The 17,939-nt window shown below is 38.8% G+C and overlaps 1 protein-coding gene across 1 annotated transcript in view; it reads left to right on the plus strand.

Annotated features, from left to right (window-relative positions):
• The window catches only part of MRC1 (mannose receptor C-type 1), a 97,295-nt gene that overhangs the window by 19,497 nt on the left and 59,859 nt on the right, over window positions 1-17,939 (plus strand). The window contains exons 4-6 of the mRNA XM_082649110.1: window positions 1,656-1,820; window positions 10,134-10,247; window positions 13,413-13,559. Coding sequence (XP_082505236.1) covers window positions 1,656-1,820; window positions 10,134-10,247; window positions 13,413-13,559 — 426 coding nt within the window. The remainder of the gene's footprint in view (window positions 1-1,655; window positions 1,821-10,133; window positions 10,248-13,412; window positions 13,560-17,939) is intronic.

The raw sequence follows: 17,939 nt of genomic DNA on the forward strand, positions 1-17,939 counted from the left end.
ACCACTTGGGGAGATACAGAGTCAGCAAACCTATGCATGCATTGAGAAATAGGTCTTAATCCCTTGATTGAAAATGCAAAATACCCTTTCTTTAAATGAAGAGAAGCAGCAAATTGCATTTCTTTCTTTGGTCCTTTGTAGCCCTTTCCTTCATTTCTGGATGAGAAAATCATCCCCTCCTTCTTTTATAGCTCACACTTTCTACCACACTACAAGCAAAACCTCCAAATTTCTAAAAATATTTATTTAAAATAGCTCCGACTTCAAGTAAACCTCAAACCAGTCTCATCTGAGTGATCTCACTTACAGGGCGAAGAATCCATTTGCACATTAAACTAGTAAGACCTCAGACTGTGGTAATTTAAATTTAACATTACTAATTCAAATATATTTTTTATGTGAATATATAATAATTTTATAGTTAAAACGTCTTAGAAATGTCTATGCTGTTGCCCAAATGAAATGTTGATATAGTTTTCTTCCTCTTTGGTGTTTCATGAACCACAAATTTCATATCATAGTGTGTGGTAAGTATATGAAAAAGGTCACTTCAGATACAAAGAATCACAATTACATGCATATATAAAGTGTGGGCTATATGTGTATGTATAATGTTGGCTGTATGCATATATATGGTGTAGGCTCTATACACACGGACAACTGTCCAATTTGTTAGCAAGTTGAATACTCCTCAGAAAATTTGAGTTTACGTAATCTTTTCCTTATAAAAAAATGAAAGGATTATGACTTCACATGACTTGTAAGTAGAATTTTACATTATTAAAAAGACAAAAGAGAAGTTTTTATATCATGAAGCACACAAAAATATTTCATCTGTTGAGTCATTTCTCAAACATCTTATGTGTAAAATGCAATCAGTAATATTTATCCATCTATATTATTGGCCTTTCATAGACTGTAGCCACGTTTATAGAGTATATTGGGAATCATAAAATAGCAAAGGTAAAAATTTTAAAAATTAAAAAAAATTTTTGAATTAAAAAGTGTTTTACTCTGAGCGAAGAAGAGCTAACAATCAGCTATTGCCAGGAGCTACCTATGTTTAGTACGTGCTAGAGATAAGAACGTGAGACTCCAGAGGTGGTTAACAATTTAACTAAGGGTGACTCACCAGTGAGTGACAGAGTCTGGAGGCAGGTCCTGGTCAGTCTGTCTGTGGAATCTATGACCTTCCCCTCTAATGCCTGTGTCTCTGGTCTAAAAAGACCAAACTAGAATGTACAGGTGAAATATCCGTTGCTGAGAGAAGACATATTTATTTTCTCTTCTCCCTTTATTATTGTTTTTCTAGATTAAGGAAGTTGGGCTGGCATCTCTATTCTTAGTCTGTGTATTTGCCTCACTTCCCAACTCATCTGATCTCAAATGTCCTAATGGAAAAATAGAGATGGTGAGTCCCTGTCTTTCTGGAGGCACATGAAGGAGATGGAATGCGGTCGATCTTTGAAAACTCCCCCTCTTCATTTCAGGAGTAAAGAAAATCTCATAGTCACTTTAAAACTGATTAAAAGAAAGAAAATAAGGGAAAGATAATGCTTTAGGCAATAATGCTACCAAGATTGTTTAAAAGATATTGTTCACTGAAAATTCTTTCCACGCATAAGGTAGTCAATTCCTTTTGACTTCTTTTACAGTCGAGGGCAGTGAAAGCTTATGGAATAAAGATCCGTTGACCAGCATTTCCTACCAGATAAACTCCAAATCGGCTTTAACTTGGCACCAGGCGAGGAAGAGCTGCCAGCAACAGGATGCCGAACTCTTGAGCATCACAGAGATACATGAGCAGACATACCTGACAGGTAAAGATGTGAAAAGAAAACAAAGTTGTGAAATCATGATTATTTTATTTCCGTATAGTTTAACTTAAAAGCATACAACACGAATAATTCGAGACATCATGAAAGAGTCAGTCCTAAGCAGATGGTGCAGAGGGTTTGACAAACGTGCACCCCGAAAAAGACACCTGGGATGGCGAATAGGTTTCAGCTCATGAGCCAACTTTCTTCTGTCAGTTGTGTCAGTGTCTAGAACTTGTGCTGAGAACGATTCGGAGGATTTCTTTGGGCTCAGAGTAGAAGATGCTACAATCAGTTAGCGATGCTGTTCTTGGACACAAGACACGGGTGCTATACTGGTCAAATATTCTAGGTCTATAGCTTGAAGCCGTTGGTTTTCCATTAGCGTGGGAGAATTTAACACGATAAACTGAAGAGCTGCCACCACAAACAGGGACAAGTGAAGAGCCATCCTTTTGCCTCCTGTCTTTCAAATTCCCAGTCTCTAATGGTTTTCAGGTCTTACTGATACTCTTTCTACAATGTTTGTTTTTTTAGCATTTGTTCTTATGAGGTTGTGAAGATGAAAAGGGCTAATGTTTGCTTGAGATGAGAGAGTCTGTTTTAGCTTCTGCAATCCACGCTTGAGGAGCGGAGAGGTCAGGACCAGAAACGAGTGTGGGAGATAGAGCATCCTCGACTCCCTGCCCTAAGCCCCTCCCTCCCGTTCACCCTGACCCTGCTTACTAGCTGAAAGTATCTCGGATCCAGTGACCACCATGTTCAAAAACTCTTAGTGGCTTCTCATCGCCTATCAAATAATTAACAACACACCTTTGCCTGACATTCAGGGGCTGTCACCTGTCCACCGACTGCTGTTCCCCTTTGTGCATTTCGCAGTCTTGACAAGAGAAAACTTTTGGGTTCCTCGTCTATGTCTCATACTTTCTCACCTCCACATCTGTCCCCATGGCATTTCTTGTACCTGGAATTTCCCACATTTTATACAGTTGAAATGCAGTCTTCTCTATTTCCATCTGCTTTTCTCTTATTTGTTTACCACTTTTACAGTGGTTACTTACATATGTCCCACTTCCCCTACAAGACTATAAATACATTCGATTTTTATTCATACATTCATTCTACAAGATGGGTGATTTCTCTGTGTGAGGCATTGTCCTAGCTCCTGGGGACACAGCAGTGACCAAAGCCTGCCATGTCCTGTCCACATGGAGCTTAAAGTCCAATGGGGAAAACACATAGACAAGAAAACAAGCAAATAAATACAAATTATAAGCAAACTGAAGGCTGTGTAGAGAATGGATTTGAGAGGCAGATGGCTGAAAGTGAGGAGTGTCTTGTGAATATGTATGTCCTCCCAACCCCTAAAGAGATTCACCCAGAACCTTCCGGGAAGACAGTCTCAAGGGATGTTTGCTGACTGACAAGTGAGGATGCAGCACAAGAAAAAACATTGTTTAGAAATTCACCCTCACGGTTGGACCAGTGGTCAGTTTATGGCGAGAAGACAGTGGTTCTTAAGTGTGAAGTTACTTATCAGTCACCAGGGAACTTTGTTAAAGTGAGGCTGCCTGGGTGCAAACCCCAGCGACTGTAGATCAGTAGGCATGATGTGGGGTCCTGGGATCTGCATGTTATCAAATTTCCAGGTGATTCTAGGGCAAGTGGATGGGGACCCCACCTGGCAAAGCACTGGGTACAGTACCTGCTGTATCAGCAAAGCTTACAGATTGCATCTGCCTGGATAGCAGGCAGCAGAGCTCAGGAGTAAGGAGCATAGCCTCAGGAGCCTGACCGCCTGGGCCCCGGCTCTGTGAAGCTGGGGGACCTTGGGGGCGATGACCTGAGGCTGCTGTGCTGCAGTGGGAGAGTGTGTGTGAACTGTTACAGGGGACAGAGCTGTCCCCAGCCTTGTCTCATCACCTAGGATTCCCTTTCTCCAGCTCTTTGCGGGTGATCCTCTCCACCAACTGGAACACACTTCTCCTATAAGTTATTATTTTTTAACTGAATTTGAAGATGTTGATTGCATTCTATTTTGGGCAGAAAAAAATGTAACACGAATTTTTTTTAGCACCACCTTGTGAAATACACAAAGCATTATTGGGTAAGAAAGACTTTTCTAGTCCATTTCTGAGGACTAAATCATGAGTACTAGCTCCACTGTAATGAAATGTTTCTTGTACCAAGTATAACATTTAAAAATCTTCTGCTTTCAGTATAGGCTGCAAGCCACCATTTTCTTTCAGCCATCATTAAAGAGATTGACAGTAGAAAAGCAATGCGACCTCACTATGGGCATTCGTGAGCTCAGAGATGGGATTACGCCTCTGTCTGCTCAGTGATTCTGTTTTGTGTTGGTCCTTGGGGTCTTTGTATGCAGTATTGGGGCAAAATACAGAGGGACCAGTATTTGCAACCATGTGTAAAAATAAGGAGAAAAAGAGGAAAACAGAGACAGAGATAAGACAAAATTTATGTAGGTGATTAAGGAAGAGAGAGAATGAGTTGAGACAATCCTGGTGTGATTTGCGCTGGCTTGCACGGGTTAGAGAAACCTCAGAGTTGAAATGGTTTCACTTGGCTTTTTTTTTAAGGAATCTGTTTGCGGGTTGTGTTATCTTGACTCTTCTGAGGTTTGCTTGTTTTCTGGCTTTCTGGAAGCCAAGGGACAGAGCACAGGTTACTTTTGAACTCTTCCCCAGTTGCTAGGGGAAAGAGGCTCTGTGAGCAGGACAGCATCTCTGGGCCACTGACTTCCTCATTCCTGGCCCCGCTATCAGCCTTCTGGCTGCAGGAAATGCTTCTCTAATCAGCAAGGGCTATTACTGTGTCCCCAGGAGCGCAAACAAGCCCTAAGAGATTGGGAGGCTGAGTTCACCTCAGATACTTATTTGAATCTTATCCAAGCCTCCGGAATTTCAGTCAGCAAATTTTAACTGAAATCCGGGTAGGAATGACTTCTCGAATGAGATTTGTAATATTTCCTGCTTTTCTTTAAGTCAAAAATGCCATGCATTAGGGGACAAAAAAAGTCTGACGGGGAATTTAAAAAATAAACCAGACTTCTGCTTTCTAGAGGGAAGATATTCATGACCTTTGGGATTTATCGGCATATATTGGGGAAGACTAGAAAATCCTGGGGTGAGTGAGGGATTGTCATCTACTCCATTCTGGAAAATAGGGCGCTAACATTTTTTAAAAAACACACATAGTTACGCTTTTAAAATCTGATTTCTTTTATGTGAGAATTTTGAGTAGTGAATTTCATTTTTCTAAAAGGTATAAGCCTCTTATGACTCTGAGATCAAATTAGCTGTTATTTATTAAACAGCTGTTGTGTGTCAGACACTGAGCTTTGTTTCTAAAGCTGACACCAACCTTGTAAATGAGTAATATTGTCCCCACTTTATAGATAACAGATTAGGAGGGAGAAGGTAGGAATTTTGCCTAATGCCACCCATTCTGAAAATAACTGAATTAGAATTCAGCACTGTCTTTCCATTACGCTCTGCCTGGGTCTCACTTAAAAATAAGCAAGGATCTGGTGGCCCCCAAAGCACTAAAGAGAACCTTTAATTTAGGTGTCAGCAGCTCCTTGCTCCAGTAAATTTATTCTAAACTGGCAATCTGATTTCACATTGTCTGCTGGGTTAACAGCTTCTGCCCAGCGGCCAATTCTTATATCACCCAGAGTCATTTCATCATCTCTTCTACCCTCAAAAATGTTGGAACACCCTATTGAATCCTCAGTTCCTGAATCAGATTTATAACTATGTATGCATAGGATTAGGATTTATAGAACTGAAATAAGATATAGGAAGTGAAATTGGCTAGATACTTTGATTGTTTTTGCCAGTTTCCATATGGTGCTGGGTGGAGAACAATTTGGACCACAGTACAGAAAAGAACAATACAGTGTACTATTGGACAGTAATACGTCTTCTATTACAACTAAGTTCAAAAGTAGGTATAAACTGTTTCAGACGATACATGCAGGAAAATTAAACATTAAAAAGTTTAGCATGTGGAATTGATGCTTTGTGTAATAATACTAAAAAAATTGGGGGGCTTCCCTGGTGGTGCAGTGGTTGAGAGTCCACCTGCTGATGCCGGGGACACGGGTTCGTGCCCCGGTCTGGGAGGATCCCACATGCCGTGGAGCGGCTGGGCCCGTGAGCCATGGCCATTGAGCCTGCACGTCCGGAGCCTGTGCTCCGCAATGGGAGAGGCCGCAACAGTGAGAGGCCCGCGTACCGCAAAAAAAAAAAAAAAAAAAAAAAAAAGAAATGAAAATTTGGTCATCTTCTTTATAAAATTAAAAACACATTAGAGAAAAAATTGTGTATGACACTCATCAGCTCTAAGTGATATATTTAACACAAAGCTTGAAATCTGTTTGTAAATCACACTTTTTGCCAACCCGAATTCAACATGGAGTAATAACAATAATAATAATATTAATAATAGCAATAGCTTACATTTATTGGGCATATACTGTGTATTAGGCCCTGTTTTAAGAAGTATTACTGAATTTAATTCTTCAAAACAAGCCTAGGAGTACCTAGAGTAGATAAGGAGAGTCTCAAAGGATAATTTCCTTAAAGAGTGATCATCTTTTCCCATCATGCCAAACGTAGTAATTTAATTAAGCAATCTCAGGCAAAATCTAATTTATTTATTCCTACAGTTCTGTTCAAAAATTCATAGTTTTGAAAACTTAGATATGCGTATTTTATTATAAGTTTTAAAACATACCAGAATATTTGATTTTGGGGAATAGCTATATCCAACATCTACAAGGAACTCATACAACCCAACATCAAAAATAGACCCCCAAAGCCCGAGAAAAACCAAAACAACTTGAAGAGACGTTTTCTCAAAGAAAACATACACATGAACAGATGCTCAACATCATTAATCATCAGGGAAATGCAAATCACAGCCACTGTGAGATACCACTTCACACCGGTTAGAGTGGCTATTATCAAAAAGACGACAGATAGCAAGTGTTGGCAAAGATGTGGAGAAAAGAGAACCCTCATGTGCTGTCAGTGGGGATGTGAACTGGTGCAGCCACTGTGGGGAACCGTATGGAGGGGCCTCAAAAAACTAAAAATAGAACTACCATGGGATCCAGCAATTTTACTTCTGATTATTTACCTGGAAAAAACCCAAAAACACAAATTCAAAAAGACATATGCATTCCAGTGTTCACTGCAGCGTTATTTACAATAGCCAAGATATGGATACAACGTTAAGCGTCCATTGATAGACAAATGGATAAGGAAGATGTGGTATATATACATACATACAATGGAATATTACCCAACCATAAAAAATGAAATTTTGCCATTTGTGACAACATGGGTGAATCTAGAAGGTATTATGCTAAGTGAAGTAAGTCAGAGACAGATGAACACCTCTTGATCTCACTTACGTATGCAATCTAGAAAACAAAACAAAATGAAAACAGATTCATAGATACAGAGAACAAATGGGTGGCTGCCATAAGGGAGGGCAGGTGGGGAGTAGGTGAAATAGTTAGAGGATTAAGAGGTACAACCTTCCAGTTATATAACAAAGTCATGGGGATGTAATACACAGCATAAGGAATATGGTCAATTATATTGTAATAACTTTGTATGGGCACAGATGGTTACTAGACTTATTGTGGTGACCGTTTCATAATGTATGCAATGTCAGATCGCTATGTAGTATACCTGAAACTAATGTAATATTGTATGTCAACTATATTTCAATAAGAAAAATAATTTATGAAAAAATCAATGTTCAGTGGTATTTAATAGAATAATTATTAACATAAAATGTAGTATCAACATGACACTGATCCCAGAATGACATTTCTAAGGTACAGACTAGTAGACAGGCATCTCCTCCTGACACCTTATAAGTTATCTATTTACATGAATGAGGTGAGATGGCCGTTTTTGTTGGTTTCTTTAATTTACCCTAAAGAGACATAAGTAATAGTTTAGTACTCAAAAGAGTTTTAATAACTATGTAAAATAATTAATGAACTAAAGGGAAACCATCAGTGAGATGAATAACTATAAAATTGGTTTACTGTGAATGAATTTCTATCACTTCATTATCAGTACTTTCTTTGTAATGAATGCAGTCATAGTCGATGATGCTCATTGCAGAGATTTAAGACTAGAGAAATATTAAGGTTTTCCCGTTTGATAATGTCATTCCCTTGACATAGCTTGTAATAAGTATTTTATTTTTTGGTAAAATTCCAACTTTGGAGAACCAAATGCTGAGTCTTCACAGGTAGACCAGAGTGAGTTCTGCCATGGACTATTGTTTGGGGAGGGATGACATTTATCAGAAATATCTTTTTAGTTCATGGTTCTTTATTTAAAGGTGCTCTAACATCTAAACTTATCTGGAAAATGTATTATATCAATAATAGTAACTCACAGGCAAATTTAATTTAAGCAAGGGTTGAATTCACTGGAAACACCGAAGTGAACCCTGAGTGCAAGTCCTAATTTACTCATCCTCTGTTTCACTCTCCACAAGTTTCTTAACCTCTCTGTCCTCAGTTTCTTCATCTGTAAAATGAAGGCCCTGGACGAGATACCTCTCAAAGTGTATAAAGTACCTAAGGGCAAGAGCTGTACTAACTCAGACTTTTTTTTTTCTACAACACTTGATAAAGATAAGTGGATCTGAATTAATTTTCACTGACTTTTTACATGCTAGTAGTTAATTTCATCCCATTTTTATTACTTTAAAGAAATTACGCAATAGGATTTACTTTTCAGTAAATAGCTCCAGTATTGGATTCAGTTCAGTTCATTAAGCATCAACCTACCTAATCAATATCAACCTAGTCAGTATCCTCAAGCGGGTTCTCCCTTTGTCAGTGCCTTTCTGCCAGGTGCTGAATAAACTGACAGCATTCCGGTCACATTTCTCCAAGAACGTGATCTCTGCTTTTATGGCATTGGGGAGCAAAAAATGTGAGATAGGATTCTGGGGCATCGAGTCAGTGTAATCCCCTTTCATTTGAATTTGTGACATGAATGTGCGTATATATCAGCTAATGAAAATTGGGGAAAATTTCGGTGAATTTGGATAGCTTAGTTGGTTGCATCAGAGCTAAAGGGTCTGGGATTTGATGTCATAAGAACCCAGATTTAGGGACTTCCCTGGCGGTCCAGTGGTTAAGAGTCTGTGCTTCCAATGCAGGGGCGTGGATTTGGTCCCTGGTCGGGGAATTAAATCCCAGAAAGAACCTAGGTTTAAATTTCAACTCTGCACATGTCATCTAAACTATTTGGGTGTCAAATTCCTAATCTGTACAATGGAGATGGCAGTACCTAATGAGAGTTTGTGAGGATTGAAAACGAGCGAAAACAGTGCCCTGAATATAGTAAGTGGTTATTCTCACCATTGAAAAATTTGACTGGGGAATATATCCTCTAGAGAACAGTAGATATAAAGTGGTCCATTTATGATTACCCTTTATGTTTATAGACACTTCAGGTTGGTATTTTATTTAAGACAGACGATAGTTTTCCTTTCCATTAATTCTTTTAAATCAACTAAAAAGAATGTAGAGAGAACAGCAAATCCATGGTTTTTAAAAAGTTACAGGTAATAACACATTAGAGTTGTTTAACCTGGGCGGACTGAGGTCCATGTTGCTTCTGTTTTGTTTTTTATTGCATCTCAGGCCTAGCACAGACTTTGAAACATTGTAATTATGATTTATTAGCTGCCTAAGTGTTATTCGTAGTAACACAAGCACTTAGTGTTTAGTTTTTAATCATCATCTTAATGAGGAAAAAAAATGGATGTTTTAAAATGTCATCGAGTAAAATTCTGAGCGTAAGTTCTAAAATATGAGGTCGGGCAATAACCTATGAGAGTGAAATAGATTGAAGTGTGTATTAAACTTTTTCATGATAGAAAACGGTGACTTTGGTACAAAAGAAATCTTAGTTTTACTCTAAAATGAAGTCAACATGTTTTTGTTTGACGATAGTCAAAGAGAGTCTTCTCCAAATTAGAAGCACATTCACACGATCCTTAGCAAGGATCCTTAGCCGCTTAGCGAGACCGTTGCTGGCTTATCTGTGTTCTCACCTCTGTTTCTTTACGTGCCCGTGGAGGTAATGGTTGTACTTGCTTCCCGCTGAGGAGAGGATCAAAGGAGACATGCTCGGCACGATCTTCGTTACTTCTCTCTAGTACATTTTGATTCAAGTACCTAATTCTGAGTTTGATTTCACCATCTTTTCCGAATGTCAGTTTTGTTTTTGTTTTGCTTTTGTCCTAAAGGGTTAACCAGTTCCTTGACTTCCGGACTCTGGATTGGACTGAACAGTCTGAGTTTCAACAGTGGATGGCAGTGGAGTGGGGGCAGTCCGTTCCGATACTTGAACTGGTTACCAGGTAGGGTTAAGCTCGTCTGATTAACTTGGTGGCGTTAAGCTGGTTGAATTCATCTGCGTTTAATTTAGCTAGGTACCACGGAGACCTTCATCAGCTCACGTGTAGATATCAAAGAGAAGAACTGGGAGATTTCATCAAGTACAGTTTATTTCTCACCTTGCTTTGAAACCTGCCAACTAGATTTGAATACTCTAACACCATTAGGTTATTCCAGCTTTCTGGGATAAGGACTTGTCTGGAAGGATAATCACACAGGTCAATAGAGGACTTTGTTAAAGTATATATTCGCAGAGCATCCTTGATTTGCTAGGTATTATATTCAAAAATTTGATTTTATATTTATGATATATATAATATATAATGCTACATAGTATATTCAAAGATTTTATACATATTTATTTATATCTGCACACACACTATGAATTTAAGAAATTTAAATTGTTTTAGGCTGGAGAATTTCTCATTATCTTGAGCCATGAGATATTTGCAGTATTTCTGTCATCGTTATAATGATCTGAAGGTCTACGTTGATGCCATTTTCTCCTATTTTTAATTGACTAGAGTTGGATTAAAAATAATACCAGCCACAGATTGTAATATTCCATACTAGCATAATCATTCATGAGTAGTTTTGCTGACAGTTTGTAGTTTAGTTGTAGAAAAACACAGGGGATGATCAAGCCTTCAACGGCTTTCCCATTTTTTGCAGGACAGAAAATACTCTGAGCTAATTATTTCTGTACTGTTGTAACATAGAGGTAACAGAACATAAAAGGAGACTAGATGATAAAGATGTTTTACATATACAGAAATTATTCTGAGAAAACAAAAGGACCAATGATGACAGAACGTCTTCATCTTATTCACCAATACCAACCATTGTTAGTGGCTGCTTAAGGCCCTCTACTGAGTATGATTCTCCACTCCCAACCCAGGCCCCATCCTGTACTAATCTTGATTTATTAGGAAAGTGTGCAGGTAAGGATTAGTGATGTCTGCCGTAGGTGTGAGAAAGGACGGGTCACATTTTCATTTACCAGTTCTGCTATGGAAAATACTAGTGTGGTCTTTCTTCATATGGTCAAACTTCTTTTTTTAAAGCCATCGAATGGTTTTTGCATTTGGCTTAGAAATTTAAACTCTCCACATTTTCCATGTTACCGACTTATGGTATTAAAAAGAAAAACTTTGAAATAAAGAGATAATATTCGGAATATGCTAAAACATGAGAGGGAATTTTTAGAGCCCATACGTCGGTTTAAACTGATTAGATTTTACTATGAAATTTGACTTTAAATGTCCTCCTTCAAGGCATGATGTTTGCAGGGCTGTCACTAAGCCTCAGCTCTGCTTTCCTCTGGAATATGGGAAGTAAACACTGCTGCAAGGGAATATAAGAGGTGCTATTTATGAGTGAGAATTGCATATGTCAGCTTACTGACTCAGTCACACTATTGGAGAATGCCGGTTGGCTCAGTCAGATCATTAGACAATAAGAATCGCTTGTTGGGGGATTAGAGTTTATTCTTTGCTGCTTAATTATTGTAGGCAGATCATTTTATTTATTACTCAGTTTTAAGTGATGATTATTGTAATATTTAACCACTTGCATTCTGAGAGTTCAGTGAGAAAATTGAGGGGTCTAGATTCTGGGAAAGTGAGGAATAAAATTGGAATATTAATGAGAAAGGAAAATGTCCTTCCTTATTAAACCAATTAAACCAATTCCTGAGAAGTAGGCGCAAAATTAAACCACCTTCTGAAATAATAGGAGAGTTTCTTCAAATGAAAATTAGAAACCTTGTGGAACATTAGAAGTTGTTATTGTATAAGTTGTTCAATCAGCCTTCAACTGAGTACTTGACAAGTAAAGCGCCTATTAAAATACATCTACATTTGAAGTGAGGATAGTTCACACAAAAGGTATAGACGTGTGAATTCAAATATATAACTCTAGTAACCATTGAAAGACAAAGAGCTGATTTGTTAAAGCAGGTCTTGTGTTCTATTGATAAATAACTGCATTACTATGATTTACCAGCTCATATATTAAATAATAACCGTTAGCTGTAAAATACATTATTGTTTCCGAAAGTTTCTTTCTAGTACTGGTACCTGATCTGTTAGTTCAGTTATACTAGAATTCTGGTCATACTATCAACACATTTAAAAAACATCTTTATCCTTAGCACTTACAATTTTTTCTTTGTGTGCTGTTCAAGCAACTTCCAAAAATTTTTGACAAAGGCTTTATGGAACAGATGATGTGATTCCCATCTTTCGGGAAGGGAAAGTGTGGTCCAGGTCCAGGTCGTAAAGATGTCAGAGGTCACAAAGAAGAATCATTGACAAAATGTGACTCATCACCCTGTCTTCTCTTGTGAGATGGAGCAAGGTTTTAGAGCACTGGTTTCAAAATCATTTATTAAAGTGGTGGAAAAGCATGAGAAATGTGGGCATCTATGCATGTATCGATTGCATTAAGAAGGTTGACCTGACCTCGTTCTTTAATCCGTTTCCAGTAAGCAGTGAGATGAGAGGTTAGCTGCTAGAAGTATTCTTCAGTAGGCTGAGCTGAAAATCTTGAGAGAGAGTCTGAGCTCTGGGAGTACTTTATCAGCGTTTACTGTGGCGCATTGCTGCTTCTAGCATCTCTTTGCTTCTCTTTCTCCTCGCGTTGCCTTCTTTCCTGCCTCTTCTTTCTAACTGGAGGAGGTTTTCCCATGTCCGGAAATTCTCTGGCTGGTCCACCGTTAGCTTGACTTAGGTTTCTGGGGAGGTATCGACAATGTTGAATATAGCTGATTTGGAACATCGTGTATTCTTTTGTTATTTACCCCCCATCATACGTAAAATCACCCAGTGTGAAGATTGTTCAGGGTTTAAGGTTTAGCTTTATTGTTTGATATTGTGGGGAAAAATGTATTTCAAAGAAGTAAACTTATATAATCAACATTTCAGGTATTGGAATGATCCAACCATGAGAAAACAAATAGACACCCAACATGTCTTTTGCTCTGCAGGCACTAAATATTTCTTTGTGAATGTGTAGCAGAAAGGGTGGGGATCCATTAAATGCCAGGGATAAACGCACGAGGCTCTGGGGGGTCTATTTACTTGCAATTCCTATAATAGTCCCACTTTTATTTTTTCTTTTCCCCAAAGGAAGTCCATCAGCGGAACCAGGAAAAAGCTGTGTGTCACTAAATCCCGGGAAAAGTGCTAAATGGGAAAATCTGCAATGTGTTCAGAAGCTAGGCTATATTTGTAAAAAGGGCAACACAACTTTGAATTCTTTTGTTATCCCCTCAGGTAAGTGATCTATTTGATCTGAAGTGTATAAAATATTATAATTTAAAGATCAAATTACAGTCTAGTCCTAACTGTAGGCAGTGACAGGTTTTGTTGATCATTTATGGTATCAACTTAATGATATTCCTACAGAATGTCTTTTTGGTGGTTGCTAACCTTTCCTGAGTGTGCTGGAGTGTTTGGGCATGAGCAAAGCCTTTGACACAGCATTAATAAAAATTTTATCTTCACAGCCGCCCTGTGAGGTAGGTGTTATTATTCACACATTTTAGATGAGGAAAAAGATATTCAGAGGATATAAAAAACTCGCACATGTGACAAAACTGGAATCCAAGCTAGGAAATCAGTATCTGAAAGGAATGTTTTTATTATGTCCTCACTATTTAATGGCGTATCTGGGCACCAGTGTTATTTAGTTTAACATATACACTGAAGTCTTCACCAAAATGGAATAAAACATCCCAGAAGTAGTCACTGAATTTTATATATAGGCTAGACCAGCGGGAAAAACTGCAATTATGCTCTCTATCATAATTTTATAGAAGAATTAAGCTACTAAGCCCAGAATGCATTTTTTTCTTCAAATTGACAAAAAGCAAACTAACTATTGATACATTTTTTTCACCATCACCTGTTTTTGGAGAGACACTTAATACTTCATGGTCATTTACGTATGTATATATATATTCTTCTTGGGAAATCTGACAGCGTGGCATTCTTCACTTTTTTTGCTCCTTGACTTTTAAAAGCAATTTCATTTATTTTAAAATATGATCGACATGGCTAGAAAGTCTGTGGTACAACATGATAAATAATAAGAATTTCTTCCAGTTCTTACTTCAGATTTGCAGTTCCTCTCTGAATAACTGTGTCTGGGTGTATATCCTTACCTAGTTATTCTATGAATATGTGAATAAATATGTTTGTAATTCTTTTTGTCTGTTTTATACAAATGGCAGCATATGATACACTTTGCTCTACTTTTTTCACTTAATAACAATTTGGGGCATCATTCCCTACAGTACATAGGTAGCTTCTGTGCTCATTTTTATGGCTGTACGTTAGCCATTGCAGGGAGAGACCATATTTTTTTTTAACCAGTCCCCTATTAATGGAACTTTAGTTTACTTCCAATTTTTTATTATTACAAACAATCCCGCAGTGAGTAACTTTATACATGTGTCATTTGATGTGTGTGATTATTCCTAGAAGTGGAATTGCCAGATCAAAGAGTGGGTGTGTTTGCCATTTTGATGGATACAAATATGGCGGAGCTCCCCAATGGATATAGATGAGGGTCCCATTATTGGGTATGATTATACTTTACAGGGTCACCCTTATGGCTGTGGGCACGCCTCAGGGAGACCTCAGTCATTTTTGTATTTCGTCTCCTCTATTCCTCCCATATGAGAAGGGGTACTGATATAATCCTTCCCTCTTGGAAGAGCTCATATAATTCTCCTTCAGAAGGTTTGGAATTACCACTTAGGGGGTGAGGAGAATGGTGGTTTTATCATATCTGAGGTAAGGAGGTAGAATTCTGTAACTTGGCCTTGTTCCTTAACACCCCAGTTTTAGTTTCCTATCTATTAAGTGGAAATACTAACACTTGTTCTTCCTGTGAATGTTTGTTCATATTGTCAAGCACTCAGTCCATTATTCTTATTTCTGTGCTATGCCTGTTCCTGGAACCAAACTTGGGTCTGCTGGTCTGCGTGCAGTAAAGCCAGATCTACTGACACCGGGTTGTGGTGAAGGAAATTGCAGGGTTTATTGCAGGTGCCAAGCCAGGAGTCCAGGGCAGCTAGTACTCAAAACACTGAACTCCCCTATGGGTTTCAGGAAAGCATTTGTAAAGTCCAGGCGAGGGAGGTGGGTTGCAGGGTATGTGATCAGCTTGTGCAAAATTCTGTGATTGGTTGATGGTGAGGGAACATGGCAGTGTCCCAGGGGTTGATGTTATCAATCCTTAGGTGCCAACACGCTCCTGATCATCAAGTAGTTAATTTCTTCCATTTGGTGGTGGTTTTAGCATCTGTAAAACAACTCAGGAAATGTCCATGAGATACTATTATCTGGGTCCTTCAGAGGGGAGCTACAGCAGAGGATATGGGGGAGGGGGTCTGTCCCAGGAAGGCCCCCTAGGGTCCTGCTCGGTTACATGCCTTACTTGCTTCACTTGCTAACTTTCACTTCCCATTGGTTTTTGAATTTCTCTATACTTCCTGGATTAATCATTCTATCTTATCTGTAAACTCAAATAAACCAGAGCTTGGAAAAGCATATCAGAGTTAGGATTATGCAGCATACATTATTGGTGACTTTCTTCGGCAAGGGTTCCACCTCGTCCCCTGTTTGTCTTTGCAATGCCACCCTGTTCGTCCATGACCCCTAGGTTGCTAGAGCTGCACTGTCCAGTTCAGTAGCCACTAACCACATGTGACCACTGAGCACATGAAATGCGGCTAGTTCCAACAGAGATTTGCTGTGAGTGTAAAATACACGCTGGACTCACAAGACACAGCATGAAAAACAGAAGTGAACGATCTCATTATTTTTTAATTGATTACATATTGATATGATAATATTTTGGGTATATTGGGTTAAATATGATGTATTATTATAATGGAAGTTACCTGTCTCTCTTGAGACTTGTACTTAACATGGCAACTGGCAAATGTATAATAATTCCATACGTGGCTTCCGTTTGTGGATTATGTTATATTTCAGTCAGACAGTGTTGCTGTACAGGAATAAGCCATTTTTTGTGGCTGCCCCAGGGGACGCCTCTACATCGGTTGTTTTCATGTTTTGAAATATTTTTAAAGTGCATCTGTTTAGTTTCTGAAGCCCTCAGCATGTGCTGGCATCATTTTCAACTTCTTGAGCAGCAAAATTAAAATATCCCACAAGAGGGCTCCAGAGTGATACTAACTTTTTTTTTTTTTTTTTTTTGGTCACCACTGGAACTGTATAGAAGGAATAGATTTTCTAAAAATATGCATTTTTCTGTTATAATAATACAGTGTTTGGATCTCAGGACTGCCTATTTACTTGAATGACCGTACACAGAATTTTGAGCTTATACAAAGGTGATGCAGACATTCCCAGATTTTGAGAGACTATGGAACTGATACATGAAACGGATAACAAAGGTGCCCTGTACTGAACCTTTACTAAGGCAGCACATTTGAGAACATTTAGTATCAAACTTAAATATAGAAGTTGACATTCATTTGGCAATATAGTCCCTCTTTACGCAAGATATATTGCTCAATTGCTGTTTGAAATAGTATCCACAAAATGGTCATAATAAGCTGTTGTCTAGTAAATATAACTTCAATTCTTTTTCTTGACCAACAATTCATGACACTTACTCTGTGCCAGGCCCTGTGCCATTTCAGGGCCTATATGAGGATGAATGAAGCGAGTCTCTTGCCTTCGAACATTGTTACTGTCACTTTCCCTAGCTCATTACTGTCATGTTTGTAATGTATGATCAAGGTCATGAAATTTGACCCTGACTACTAGTAGCAATAATTAGGACCTTGGTCACTGTTACTGGTTTGATTAAACATTGTTGTCGTATTTGTAATTTATAGTCATATTATCTCAAGTGCAGAGCACAGTGAGGATGGGTAGTTTAATATTAGTACTAGTATTCATATGATTTACAATATTTTACATACCTGGATAGTGTGGTTCATGCGATGTGACTGACCCAACATCACACACCTGGATAGTGTGGTTCATGCGATGTGACTGACCCAACGTCACACACCTGGATAGTGTGGTTCATGCGATGTGACTGACCCAACGTCACACACCTGGATAGTGTGGTTCATGCGATGTGACTGACCCAACGTCACACACCTGGATAGTGTGGTTCATGCGATGTGACTGACCCAACATCACACACCTGGATAGTGTGGTTCATGCGATGTGACTGACCCAACGTCACACACCTGGATAGTGTGGTTCATGCGATGTGACTGACCCAACATCACACACCTGGATAGTGTGGTTCATGCGATGTGACTGACCCAACATCACACACCTGGATAGTGTGGTTCATGCGATGTGACTGACCCAACATCACACACCTGGATAGTGTGGTTCATGCGATGTGACTGACCCAACATCACACACCTGGATAGTGTGGTTCATGCGATGTGACTGACCCAACGTCACACACCTGGATAGTGTGGTTCGTGCGATGTGACTGACCCAACATCACACACCTGGATAGTGTGGTTCGTGCGATGTGACTGACCCAACATCACACACCTGGATAGTGTGGTTCATGCGATGTGACTGACCCAACGTCACACACCTGGATAGTGTGGTTCATGCGATGTGACTGACCCAACGTCACACACC

The sequence above is a fragment of the Grampus griseus genome (assembly GCF_964374135.1).
Source record: "Grampus griseus genome assembly, chromosome: 2".
NCBI lineage: Eukaryota > Metazoa > Chordata > Mammalia > Artiodactyla > Delphinidae > Grampus > Grampus griseus.